Raw genomic sequence first — 13,876 nt, 5'->3', positions numbered from 1 at the left:
TATCATCTCGCTAGCATGCGGGTATCACGTGAACTAAAGGCTTATTTCACTCAAATGTCACCTGGAAGTCTGCAAAATTGGAAAAGAACAACACACTCTGACATTATACTCAAAATAATGAACCATGTATATATCAATACAACAAGTGAACCACAGTTGTCTCCTATATAATCAACTAACGTTAACCCTTAGTTTTTCTTTATTTCTTTCATTATCTTGTTTAGGGCCTAGTAAGCTGGGTTACATTAAGAACTGCAATAAAACCTCTGCTTTTTTATACATTGTTTTGTCTGATCTGTCTGTCTGATACATCTGTTTTCATCTCGTAGTAACTCCAGTAAATGGTGGGCAGAGATAATAAACACAGGTGTAATTTAAATAGATTGAAGGCATTTTCCTGGACACCTACATGTTTCTAACAGCTGCCATCACTACGGGCAACCACGGAGGCATTCAGCTGAGAGTCACCAGTTAACACGGTCACTGGTTAAACCCAAACACCGGCGGTGGTGCCGACAGACATGTTGACAACCATTGGCCTGTTTGTAAAAGTCAATAAAGTCAAAGCTCCGAGTCTACTTCCTGGTGTTTGATGTTCTGTACATGACCACAGATAACGGAGTCGATCATCTAGTGACCTGTAACAACTCTCCGGTGTAACGTTACAAATACATACGTAGATATGTCGACACTAAATATTCATGATTCTAACTGCTCACTGATAGCACACACATCTGGAAAGTCAATGGATCAATCCAAATATCGACACTAGCAGACTCACAGACTTCGAGGTCGCCCCTCTTCTGTCCCTGTCAAATCATCAAATTACCCACAAATCTTAGCGTCATGATGTTAAACACAGGGTTACCAGGGGAAGACCTGAGGCATAAAAAAGGGTAAACAAAGAGGACGGCATGTGTACAGACTGGTACATTTAATGAGCACAAAAACAATGATTTAAGATGTAATGAGTGAATTATTGAGTCGATTTGGACACAACCACATGGTCTGAAGCTTCCAAAGATGATGAATGAAGGAAACGAGGTGTTAAATGGTCCAGGTCGCCTCAGACTCAACGCCCCCTCTGACTAAGTCAGTGGTTGTCTCTCTTCCCCCTACAGTGGCAGTGAGCCAGGCCAACGGCATGGCCGCCCGCTTCGTCATCCACTGTAACGTCCCTCAGTGGGGCTCAGACAAGTGTGAGGACCAGCTAGAGAAGACGGTGAAGAACTGTCTCTCAGCAGCAGAGGACAAGAAGCTCAAGTCTGTGGCTTTCCCTGCACTTCCTGCTGGACGGTGAGTTCACTGACACACACTCAGAGTTCATGCGACAGGTGAAAACCTCTGAGTGTGAACGGCTCAACCAATCTGCTTGTTTGTTTCAGCGAGGAAACAAAGAGTGCTGTTGTACGTAGTGTGATCTAGTAACATCTCCATTAGAACTGTGAATGGAACTAAAAATACAAAAGTACAATAAACAATAGTAAATAATAATAACATATAATAGTAACTAGCTAACCAGATACCTAGCTAACTAGATATCTAGTCAACTAGAGACGTAGCTAACCAGATAACTAGCTAACTAAATACCTATCAACTAGATACCTAGCTAACTAGATACATAGCTAACCAGATAACTAGCTAACTATATACCTAGCCAACTAGATACCTAGCCACCTAGCTAACTAGATATCGAGCTAACCAGATATCTAGCTAACAAGATAACTAGCCAACTTGATATCTAGCTAAGTAAATACCTAGCGAACTAGCTAACTAGTCAGACATCTGTCTCCAGAGCTGACAGTTCCATGTCCTTTTCTATTTCTATGTTAACTACAGATGAGTAGGGCTGCAGCGGTATAGAGTTTACAGTTCTTAACTGATTAACAGGTGGCCAATGTTTGTGCCAAAATTCACCAACGTCTCCATTTCCTACGTAGGCTCAGAGTATTTGGAGTTTGCAAAAATATTATGCTAATTTTTTATAGAGCAGCAATTGAGTCAATACTCCGCTATGGTATCACCAGCTGGTTTGGTAACTTAACTGTTAAATCTAGAGCTGAAATCTCAAGCCTTGTCAAAACTGCTGGCAAGATTATGGGAATAACACCCCCCCTAAATCCACAGGATCTTTTTGAGCAGGCGACGATCAGACAGGCAAATGCCATTTTAACAGATAGTTCTCATGTGCTGAATAGTGAATATACTCTCCTGAACTCTGGAAAGAGATATAGGCTTCCCTTGTGCAGGCACAATCGATACAAACATTCCTTTGTGCCTGTATCAACCAAGCTTCTCAACAGCAGGAAATGACTGCGATGTTTCTGTATATGTATACGAACATAGGCTATGTGTATATGGAAATGAATGTATTATGAGTCAAACTATGGATATATGTGAGTGAATGGATTAATGTATGCTTGAGGTTATGTGATGCTGATATGAATGTATATTTATGATTACAGTTAGAGTAGCGGTGTGGATGCATGTGAATGACGTTCACGTCGGCTTGCTGCATGTGCAGGATTGTCCAGTGTGGTCTGTTTACTCCACCAGTCTTTTAACTTGATGTTCTTTTTGTACTGTATGTGTTTTTTATGTATGCAACATGTTCCCTGTCTCCGCAACAAATTTCTCCCTGGTGGAGACCAATAAACTAACCTAACCTAACCTAACCTAACAGTGCCACAAAGCAGTTTGCAGTAAAAACTGTAACCAAACCCCCTTATGCTTTAAACGTTTGAAAACACAGTTCATTTGTATGTTCATACAGCGCCTTGTCCCTGCAGGCTGTTTAGCTAAACTCTGATCATTTCACTAGGTTATCTTCATCTTTTCAGCTAAAAAGCTCTTTTTTGCAAACAGGAGTTTTATGAAATGTTTAATTTCCTGTGTGTTGAAGCATCGTTCTGTTGGGGGTTAAAGCTGCTACAAGTTGAAATAGCCACAAATATTTATTCTGTTTCTTTTGTAAAAATTTGATTAAAACCAGGGCTGCACGGTGGTGTAGTGGGTAGCACTCTCGCCTCACAGCAAGAGGGTTCCGGGTTCCTTCTGTGTGGAGTTTGCATGTTCTCCCCGTGTAAGCGTGGGTTCTCTCCAGGTTCTCCGGCTTCCTCCCACAGTCCAAAGACATGCAGGATGGGGATAGGTTCATTGATGACTCTAAATTGCCCGTAGGTGTGAATGTGAGTGTGAATGGTTGTTTGTCTCTATATGGCAGCCCTGTGATAGACTGGTTACCTGTCCAGGGTGAACCCTGCCTTCGTCCAATGACAGCTGGGATCGGCTCCAGACAATGGATGGATGGGTGATTAAAACCATATGCCTTACGCTACCTGTTTGCAAAATATTCTTATGCTTCATTTTCAGCTGCAGCCACATTCATTTTGTATGTGGGATTTCACCTCAAGAATCAAGAATTCCATTTAAACAAATTACATTTCACTATTCTCCCTCGTGCGCCACAGGAACCACGTCGCCTGCACAGTGGTCAGCGCAACTCGCTATTACACCACTGTGTTACTTTCAGATGAATCCACAGTTTCATTCAGTCTTCATTGATTCAGGCAGCAGTTGTCTTCCAGACCAACTGTCTCTCCGTTGCTGCAGCTGTGTTACCCCTCTTTTTTATCTCTTTTATCTCAAACTCTCTCCTGGTTGCCATGGTGACTTGTAGTATCGGAGCTCCATTGATGATGGCTTTGTATAGTCACACACGTAACTCAGGGTTAGGTTCAGAGTACAGGGTAAGGTTCAGAGTCCAGGGTTAGGTTCAGAGTTCAGGGTTAGGTTCAGAGTTCAGGGTTAGGTTCAGAGTTCAAGGTTAGGTTCAGAGTTCAGGGTTAGGTTCAGAGTCCAGGGTTAGTTAGTTTCAGAGTCCAGGGTTAGGTTCAGAGTCCAGGTTTAGGTTCAGAGTTTAGGGTTAGGTTCAGAGTCCAGGGTTAGGTTCAGAGTTCAAGGTTGGGTTCAGAGTTCAAGGTTAGGTTCAGAGTCCGGGGTTAGGTTCAGAGTCCAGGGTTAGTTAGGTTCAGAGTCCAGGGTTAGGTTCAGAGTCCAGGGTTAGGTTCAGAGTCCGGGGTTAGGGTCACAGTCCAGGGTTAGGTTCAGAGTCCAGGGTTAGGGTCAGAGTTCATATAGGCTTCCTGGAATACACCCCTGGGCGCTTAGAGGGTTTGTTCGTTCGCGTGTGGAGAGACGTTTAGAAACGTCAGCTGCTGTTTCTCTGAGATTCATTTCACATCCTCTGCGTCTCTCAACAGGAACGGATTCCCAAAACAAACGGCCGCCCAGCTCATCCTCAAGGCCATCTCCAACCATTTTGTGTCGTCCACCAGCTCTTCCCTGAAAAACATTTACTTTGTTCTGTTTGACAGCGAGAGCATCGGAATATACCTTCAGGAAATGGCCAAGCTGGACGCCAAGTGAGGATTGCTGCTGGTTTTTCTAACTGTTGTTTGTTGCAGGTGGTGTAGATACGTGACAAGACAGTCAGGGTTTGATGTGGTTAAAGAAGGAAATACAAATATGTGTGAGTGGAGTGCTGTTCACGTTTATGTTCCACTGTCCCTTAAAGAGATTGCATTCTTTATAGATTAGATCATTTAAATTCGTAAAGTTATGGTTCCTTGTTTTAATGATGTTTTTACATTCCATGTACAAATATAACAGTTTTCCTGGCCTCTGTAGTTTCTGATACAGTTAGTTTACTAAAAAACTGTGGTTCTCATTCTGCTTTGAAATAAAAACTCGGATGTTTTTCACCAGAGACCGACTCAGACTTTCAACACTTTTATTTCTTTGTTGGCTCATTTTTGAAAATGTTTTGTTTTAAAATGTTAAGTCTTGTTGTGAACAAGCACATTTACAGTGTAGAATTCCAGGTAGAAATCATTGACTGGAGCTTACTTTGTAATTCTACCATCAAATAGTAGCAGCCATATGCACAGAAAGTACTCAAGTTAGGAGAGACTCTTCTTATTCAACAGTCCCACATGCAATGCTTATAGCAATGTGTTAGTCCGTCACTCAGTAGAGTCCCCACCCCTCTTGTGGCAACTTATTTTGCTAAAAATGTGTACAATATGGTACAATACAATAACATTTTTTATCAAATTAAATCATATGACTAATAGAGATTTTCTTGACGTGTAAAATGACAAACGTCATATGTAATTCATTGTACAATTCAAACAGGATCAACACAATGAAATTAGGTCCTATGGTGGTCACTGGAAGGGGCGGGGCTTAGCCTCTATACACTGGGCACATCTCAGCATATAATAAAGTACGTAGTCATGGTGACGTCACCCGTTGGTTTGTGGACTACAGTTTTGAAGCCTTGAGTTCGGCATTTTGGCCGTCGCCATCTTGGATTTGCAACCAGTGAAGTAAATGACCATATTTGGACTGTGGAGGAGTGGATCTGAAGAAGACAAGCAGCAGAGCAGCACCCTTACTGGATCTGGATCCATCTGGATTCTGGTTGGTTACAACATTGTAAACATGAGTTTATGGCCACTCAAAAGCTCCAATCAACTGATCAGCACAGTTTATCTGATTCACTGTGAGTGAGTTCATGAAACACGATGCATCTCTTCTGTTTCCTCTTCAATCCTTTTCAAAAAGAGAAAAGTCTTCAGTGTCATTTAGGAGAAGATAAGATCAAGCGTGTAAAAAAACACCAGAATGAGCAATTTCTTCACATTATATTTATTACATAGTAAAAAGTACATTACTTTTCATATATATATATACACATTATATTCATGTCATTTCCCGTTCAAACAAGACTCAGCTCCTGATGAGAGTCCCCGACAACAAATAAACACAGCTTACAAATGTTGGAGGCTCTATAAGGCTGGAGAGTCACCTGACTGCCAACTGTACCAACTCAATAAATAGGGTTTCACATCACTGAGACAATCCCTGTCCACATCCACACTGCACTCCAGCTCACGTATTTGGCATTAAAAAGGTGAATTAGTCTCTACGAGTGTGTCGGCCCATGTCCTCGTACTCAGCATGCAACAATATCAACTGATGTGTTACGGAAGCAAACTAGCAGCTCAACACCTCACCATGACATGTAACCACCACTGACTGCATAGCACTAAAGCATAGAAATAGAACAGGAGCAGAAGAGACATTCTCGTCCAAATCAACGCAGAAGGATGGTCAGTGTGGCAGCCATCCATGTGTAACATGGATCATTTTATGTGACAGTGGAACATTAAAGCAGTGCAATTAGACAGCTAACGAGCAGAAGGCTTGCCAGTTAACTACATATGGAGCTAACTAGCTACCTAGCTAACTAGCCAGACATCGTCTCTAGAGCTGTGACATCACTTTACAGCCCCACTGATGTCCTGTTACCAAAACAACTAACAGTCGCCATTTTGTTTTGGAGTAGTCACATGACCACTGAAATCAGTTCAATGTCTGTTCTACTCCGACTCTATTTATCAGACGTTTTACTTTAAATCATCGTCTAAATCTTTAACGTGGTGCGACTTCAAACCCTAGAATTTGTGTTTTGTATCCAAATTATTCCCATTTGATGTCCAGCAGGAGAAAAGGAGCACATTTACTGTATGCTCACTGTGATTCTGTTAAAACAACAGCTAAAACATCCATTTTAGTTCTTGTGCTTCTCACTTATATGACGTTACCGTGGTTACCAAACAATATTACATACATCCCAGATGGATTTAAGAGTCGTTTACATTTTGGATTGAAGTCACACAATCTTGTGGGTAACGCCACAAACAGGAAGTAGACCAGAGATGAAACATGATGATCAGACCGGTCCAGTTCACACTGTCTCATCTGCATTTCACACTGGAGGAGCCTCCAGATTCCAGATTCCAGATGTCAGGTTTTAGCTGTGCGAGTTACATATTAATAATGTATCGTCTTACATGTGCTCTGCTGTGTATACTTTACTATGCAGTCATTCATGATTTTACATGTAACAATGAGGCGCTATAACTGTGGTTACTGCAGTCGGACTCTTGAGAAACCATGGAGGAGCTCTGGTCTGTGGGCCGAGCTCACTGCACACTCAAATATCTACATAGAAGGAATGTTGGAGATCTCCCGTCCATCTGAGAGGCTTCATGTGAACACAGTCGCTCTCTGTCCAGTGGAACACGGATGAGAAGAATCATAAGGTGCCCAAAATCAAAGCTTGTTTTTAGTCGTTGGGGTCAAAGAGTTCATGCAGAGCTGAAGAGAAGACAACAGGCCAGTGTGTCTGTGATCGGCCTCTCTGGTTTATAAATAAAGTTGTTTTCTGTACAGTTTTCAACCAGACACTGATCCCTCACTGGTGTCGTATAACAGCTCTGGAAAAGTCCTATTTAGTCAACAACATGCAGTACCTTCAACCCACATAACTAACTGTGTGGATCTTAACTGTCCCTGCAGAAACCTCTACATTAATATGATGCGAAGCCATGAAGTCAGCCTGCTCTTATCAAGTTAAGTCTATAATTCATACTTCAGCCTGCTCCCCTAAACATGACGTTCCCACACAACTAAACTACATTGTCACCATAGATGTATAATGGTGACGTCATCCACTGGATGTGGACTGTGGTTTCAGTAGCTAAGTTCATTGGTAGCGTGGTAGCGACCTGTCAATCAGCAGGTAGCCCCGCCCCTAAAGCATCCCCTGCTTTCTGGTCTGGTGGACTCTAAATGGACCATAATGTACTAAATGAACATCATGCTGGATTGAAGAAGACTTGAAACTAGAGATTGAGACCATAAACTCATGTTTACAGTGTTTACTGAGATAATACATCAAGAGAGAAGTAGTACCATTTTCTCATAGACTTCTATACAATCGGACTTCTTTTTGGCCAGTAGAGAGAATGCAGGTTTAAGGCACTTCAGCTTGGCTTCACTTTTCAGAACCAGAGGATGCTGCTTGATTGTGAATTACACTTTGAGACGAAGATATTTTGTTGTGAACTACGTTTCTCTGTGGAAGTCCACGTAGGGAGGTAACACCATAACGATGATATTTCTTCTAAAACATAACCAAGTAGTTTTGTGGTCATAACCCAACAATGTAGTTTTGTAGCCTGGTTTCGGTTGTTAACCACATTATTTAAAACGGAGATTGTTTGGTCCAGAACAAATACTTTCCCTGGAAAGTAATAGAGTGTAGTTTAGTTGTCTGGGAACAGATAATTTCATTTCTACTACATTAATAAACATGCCTGACATCAGGCTAATAGGTTTTTGGAGAAACAATAGATTATCCTCAACAACCTCTATAAACCTGATGGTGATCATATTAGAAATAATCCCACTCACATATGGGAGGTATTTGGAGGAGAAAGTGATGATGTCAGGGCTGTAGCAGCACACAAGTCCATTTTACCTACTACCAGTGTGTGTATGTGTGTGTGTGTGTGTGTGTGTGTGTGTGTGTGTGTGTGTGTGTGTGTGTGTCAAAGCCTCATATATCCAGTTCATCAAAGAGCCTCACTGTTTCACTGGCTGCCATGTTCTTCATTCCCATGAAAACTCAGATTGTACTTTATTTTGACAGAGTCTCACATATAAAATACTCACTAGAGCACCAAATGTGGATTTTTCCACTGCTGAAAATAGTCCCCAATAAATGCACGACTTCCTCTCGTGAAAGCAACGTAATCCATGGTACAATTCAAACAGGATCAAAACATTTATTTGTGTCTCTCCATTGACTACCAGACATATGTATTCTGAAATAAAGTCTAATGGGGATACAGGAAGGGGCGGGACTTAGCCTCTATTGACTCACTCACTTACTCATATTTAGCTTTGGGTCTTATTATGGTGATATGTCAGACAACTGCCTTACACATTCCAAAGAATAAAACTAGTGGGGAAATATTGAATCAGAGTATTTTATTGCATCGGTCTATAATAAATATAATGCACTGTGTTTAAAAATACTGGAATATGCCAATAAAATGTTTGACATGTTGAACAAGACACCCAAATGGCCAGTGAGGACAGGACTCGGCTTCTCGCTACAGCCCCGGCTGTCATCACCCACTTCACCTCAATCAGCATTTTACTTCTATGTTTCCTACTATGACTTTCATCCTGCGTTTCTGTCCCCACATATCTGGACAGGATGTCCCGCTGTCTCCGTTCAGCAGTCCACACAAACATACCCAACAGTAAACAGTGTGGCATGTTAAAGGGGATTCCTCCTTGAAATAAAATGCTGTAGAGTTGAGGTGTGTCTTCTGGTACTTCAAGTTCAAACCTGGTGGCAAGCTCTTGAAGTGTGCTGGATCCAGTTGGGGGCGGTGGGGTCTGGACAGATGACAGAGGGGGGTGCAGGAGATCTCTTACTTGACCTGGTCAGAAGGGCTCGTAGGTCTGGGACCAGAAAGCAGTGGTACGGGGGACGTGGCCTCAATGAGGGCGGGGTTCAGGATGATTGGCAGGGACATGGGTGGGACTCCCACCTGGAGGGGGGAGGCGAAGGGCTGCAGAATGAGGGGGGACTGGCTCAAGGGGGAGGGAGCCTGGATAGGGGACGGCATGGGGGGAATCAGGGGTGGGACTGGAGAAGACCGGTCCAGTCCTAGAAGACAGAAGAGACATTTCAGTACAGCTCATTAGTTATTCAATGAACAGACAGTACAACCAGATCTGACTCCATACAACTATTTGTTGAAAAAGTGTTTGCAGTATGGCTTAGTGCCTTTTGAAGTGTTTTAAGCACACTGTGATGACTATCAGGATCGTGTGTTGCAATTATTTTGGCCAGGATGATCATGACGTGACATTTACACACACTATATTGCCAAAAGTATTCACTTCCAAATAATATAAATCAGGTGTCCGATCACTTCCATGGCCACAGGTGTATAAAAGCAGCACCTCGGCATGCAGACTGTTTCTACAAACGTGTGAAAGAATGGGTCGCTCTCAGGAGTTCAGTGAATTCCAGCGTGGTACTGTGATAGGATATGTATATATATATATATATGTATATATATATGTATATATATATATATATATATATATATATATATATATATATATATATATATATATATCCTATCACAGTGTGCTTATATATATATATATATATATATATATATCCTGGTACTGTGATAGGATGCCACCTGTGCAACAAGTCCAGTCATGAAATGTCCTCACTCCTAAATATTCCACAGTCAACTGTCAGTGGGATTAGAACAAAGTGGAAGTGATTGGGAACGACAGCAACTCAACAAGAAGTGGTAGACCACGTAAAATGACGGAGCGAGGTCAGCGGATGCTGAGGCACATAGTGCACAGAGGTCACCAACTTTCTGCAGAGTCAATCACTACAGACCTCCAAACTTCATGTGGCCTTCAGATTAGCTCAAGAACAGCGTAGAGAGCTTCATGGAATGGGTTTCCATGGCGATCAGCTGCATCCAAGCCATACATCAGCAAGTGCAATGCAAAGCGTTGGATGCAGTGGTGTAAAGCACGCCACCACTGGACTCTAGAGCAGTGGAGACGCCTTCTCTGGAGTGACCAATCACGCTTCTCCATCTGGCAATCTGATGGACGAGTCTGGGTTTGGCGGTTGCCAGGACAACGGTACTTGTCTGACTGCATTGTGCCACGTGTAACGTTTGGTGGAGGGGGATTATGGTGTGAACTCTGAATGCTTCAGCATACCAAGAGATGTTGGACAATTCCATGCTCCCAACTTTGTGGAACAGTTTGGGGACGGCCCCTTCCTGTCCAACATGACTGTGCACCAGTGAACAAAGCAAGGTCCATAAAGACATGGAGGAGAGAGTTTGGTGTGGATGAACTTGACTGGCCTGCACAGAGTCCTGACCTCAACCCGATAGAACACCTTTGGGATGAATTAGAGTGGAGACTGAGAGCCAGGCCTTCCCTCCAACATCAGTGTGTGACCTCACAAATACACTTCTGGAAGAATGGTCAAAAAGTACCATAAACACACTCCTAAACCTTGTGGAAAGCCTTCCAGAAGAGTTGAAGCTGTTATAGCTGCAAAGGGTGGACCGACGTCATATTAAACCCGATGGATTCAGAATGGGATGTCACTTCAGTTTATATGGAGTCAAGGCAGGTGAGCAAATACTTTTGGCAATATAGTGTATCGCCCCATTCCTACCTGAACCCCGACCGGCCCTTATATGGAGGTCAGAGTTCTTTTACTCCATAATATCAGAATCGGCCCCAAATAAATGGGTTGAGCTCTAGTTGAAATATTGCAGCTTGAATGAGAAATACTTTCATTTACTCCAATTGGCTTCATGTTTGGTGTCAACACAGCATTACGTTTGGCCATGGCCTTGAACTGCAGGAACATTATCATCACATGGCCGTTTTAGAGATCATCGTACGGTTGTAATACTTCCCCAGCCCGACAAAGGGAAACACAATATCATCTTTGGCTGTGAAAATGCTTATTAACACATACTGAATCAGAATCATTTGGACAAGTATGTACTAAACTGAAAGTAAAAGCTGGGTGACAAATGATGTCACTGAATACCGCCACAGTCAACATGATGTCATTGTCATGTGCACAAACCCCAGTGAGTGAGAACACGTGACTTTACCGTTGGCACTGGCTGGTTGGGGCTCCTGCGGTGACGCCGGTCTGCTGGGGGTCCGGGTCTCTGCAGGGGGCCCTGGGACCGGCGACGGCGACTGAGCAGGTGATGGAGACACCTGAGGGGAGGAAGGCCGGTCTGCTGAGGGCGTCGGCGGCACGGGCTCTGCTGGAGGACTGGGTACTGGATCTAAAGATGAAGACGACGATGATGAAACTAATATGCACGTGTTCCATCAAGAGGGACACCACCTCCCTGCATCCCTGCCGTCTGTACCTGGTATGACGGTCTGCTTGAAGAGCTCCTCCCTCAGGTGAGGCAGGAAGCAGACGATCCGTTCCCAGGTGATCTCCCACAGGTCGGAGTATCCCGTCCTGGAGTCGGCGCTGTGGAAGATGCCTGCTGTGTCCATCACCAGCAGCATGTTCTTCAGAGACTCGGGGATCGCCTCCAGCTACACAAACAAGACAGAGTCAGACCGTAAACCCTGGAAGACATCATGTCCTTTATGGTGGATTTTTACATTAAAACAACTTGAAGGACATCATCTTCATTTCTTGACAAAATTCTCCTAAATCACTGGCTGACAAAAGTTTTATCATTTTGTTCTCAACAAATGATTCAATAAACATCAGCACGGATTTGAACGCTTTGTTCATCAAGATCTGCTGTGTGACTGTGTGTACAAATATATAATGTATAATATCTAATATGTGAGGAGTTGTTAGGGTTCACTAGACACAAGACTGAGCTTTGAACTCACCGTGTGTTTCAGTGTTACTGAACCACTTCCTTCCTGTTCTGATGGTGGTGCATGTTTAATCAGGATGAACTATATATTCGTTCAGTATGCATCTTGTTATGCTCTTTTCCCCTCCTCCTCATCCACCACACATTTGTCAAGTGGCTGCACCTGCTGTGATGTGTCTTGGGTTGAAGAGTTTAGCTCGCTGCTACGCTACTGTATGCAGCAAATGCCACAGAGTGAGGCCCCGTCCACATGGAAACCTTTTCTGTGTGTAAACACAGGAATGCTGTAGTTTGGGCCGACCGTCCACACTGGACTTCTTGGTGCCTGTAAACACACATTTCTGAAACCAGGTCCCAGGAGGAAAAAGGAAAAAACACCAACCTTGTGTTTAGTGTTTCGTGTCATCGTCCCGCCCTCGACCCTCTAGCCTTTGACCTCTTATCCCTGCGACGTCTCATAATAACAATGGTGGCCTACATGCTTGTGATCGTGCTGCAGATGATATTCAGCCTATTTGGGTTACTATGGCAACACATTCTGCTCTGCTGCCACTACACTGAGCTTCAAAGGTTTCGGTTTCTTCTTCTAATGTCTTTTTGTATACAGTGTGCAAGCTTTATGCAACGCTGTCTCTTCTTCTCTGTTCTTGGTGTATTTTTGTAGCAGAAACAGCGCCACATATAGGCCTGCTATATGTACTACAGCGTTCTGAGTCGTTTACAGTGGATTCATTTGGACGGCAAGGAAAACCAAGGAAATGTGATTAACGCGTCCCACCATGCCTGCCTGATGCCTCTTGCTAGAGTTGGACTGATAACAGTACTGCATGTTAGAGGTAACACTGTGCTCACCAGTAAGTCACTGGATCCTGCGTGCATGTACTTGTCCATGAAGTCCAGGATGGTGAGCCAGAGGGCAGCAAAGGTCGGCAGGGACAGCAGAGGAGACAGGTGCTGCAGGAAAACCTGCACAAACACACACCATCCCATATGAGAAGGAGCTCTGAGGCCAACAGTGGCATGAATGAACATTTACCACTGGAAACTAACAGTCATCACAACAAGGCAACACAATGGGCCGCAACAACACCCCGATCCCGCTTTATAATCAGAATTTAAATTACATTATTATATGCACACATATTTAAGTTGATGGAACATCATCATGTTTTATAATTAACCCTTCTCCCTACATTTCCATGTTGGTGTATTTCCCCATTTGGCTTTCTTGAGACAGAGGGTTTTTAGAAAAGCTTGGTGTCAGTGAGTGTGTGTGTGAATGTGTGTGTGTTCTCTGAACCTTTGACAGCAGTGTGCAGGCTCTCATCCTGGTCTCCTCCATGCCTCCCACATCTGCTGGACTGATGTTGTCCAGCAGCTTCGTCAGCAGAGGGAAGAGCACCTGCAACACACGGTGAACAGTGTGAGGGAGAGGAGGAGGGAGGAAGGGGGAGGAAGGGCTGCAGATACATGATGTGGTGTCTTCTATCCCACACCAGGTTATGTTCTGCTGTGTAATATAG

General features: G+C 43.4%; 2 protein-coding genes across 5 annotated transcripts in view; one reads left to right on the top strand and one right to left on the bottom strand.

Annotated features, from left to right (window-relative positions):
• Positions 1-4,768, top strand: part of macroh2a2 (macroH2A.2 histone) — a 30,950-nt gene extending 26,182 nt beyond the window's left edge. For all 3 annotated transcript variants that reach the window (XM_084021672.1, XM_084021671.1, XM_084021670.1), the window contains exons 8-9: positions 1,122-1,296; positions 4,263-4,768. In XM_084021672.1, coding sequence (XP_083877798.1) covers positions 1,122-1,296; positions 4,263-4,428 — 341 coding nt within the window. In that variant the 3' untranslated portion in view covers positions 4,429-4,768. The remainder of the gene's footprint in view (positions 1-1,121; positions 1,297-4,262) is intronic.
• A 3,917-nt stretch (positions 4,769-8,685) lies between these two features.
• Positions 8,686-13,876, bottom strand: part of gbf1 (golgi brefeldin A resistant guanine nucleotide exchange factor 1) — an 86,751-nt gene continuing 81,560 nt past the window's right edge. For both annotated transcript variants that reach the window (XM_084021592.1, XM_084021593.1), the window contains exons 36-40: positions 13,654-13,755; positions 13,206-13,319; positions 11,880-12,057; positions 11,610-11,792; positions 8,686-9,595 (exon numbers count right to left, since the gene is read on the bottom strand). In XM_084021592.1, coding sequence (XP_083877718.1) covers positions 9,357-9,595; positions 11,610-11,792; positions 11,880-12,057; positions 13,206-13,319; positions 13,654-13,755 — 816 coding nt within the window. In that variant the 3' untranslated portion in view covers positions 8,686-9,356. The remainder of the gene's footprint in view (positions 9,596-11,609; positions 11,793-11,879; positions 12,058-13,205; positions 13,320-13,653; positions 13,756-13,876) is intronic.

Source organism: Eutrigla gurnardus, assembly GCF_963514095.1.
Source record: "Eutrigla gurnardus genome assembly, chromosome: 11".
NCBI classification, from domain to species: Eukaryota; Metazoa; Chordata; class Actinopteri; order Perciformes; family Triglidae; genus Eutrigla; species Eutrigla gurnardus.
Note: the sequence above shows the minus strand (reverse complement) of the source record. Positions and strands in the feature narration are given on the sequence as shown.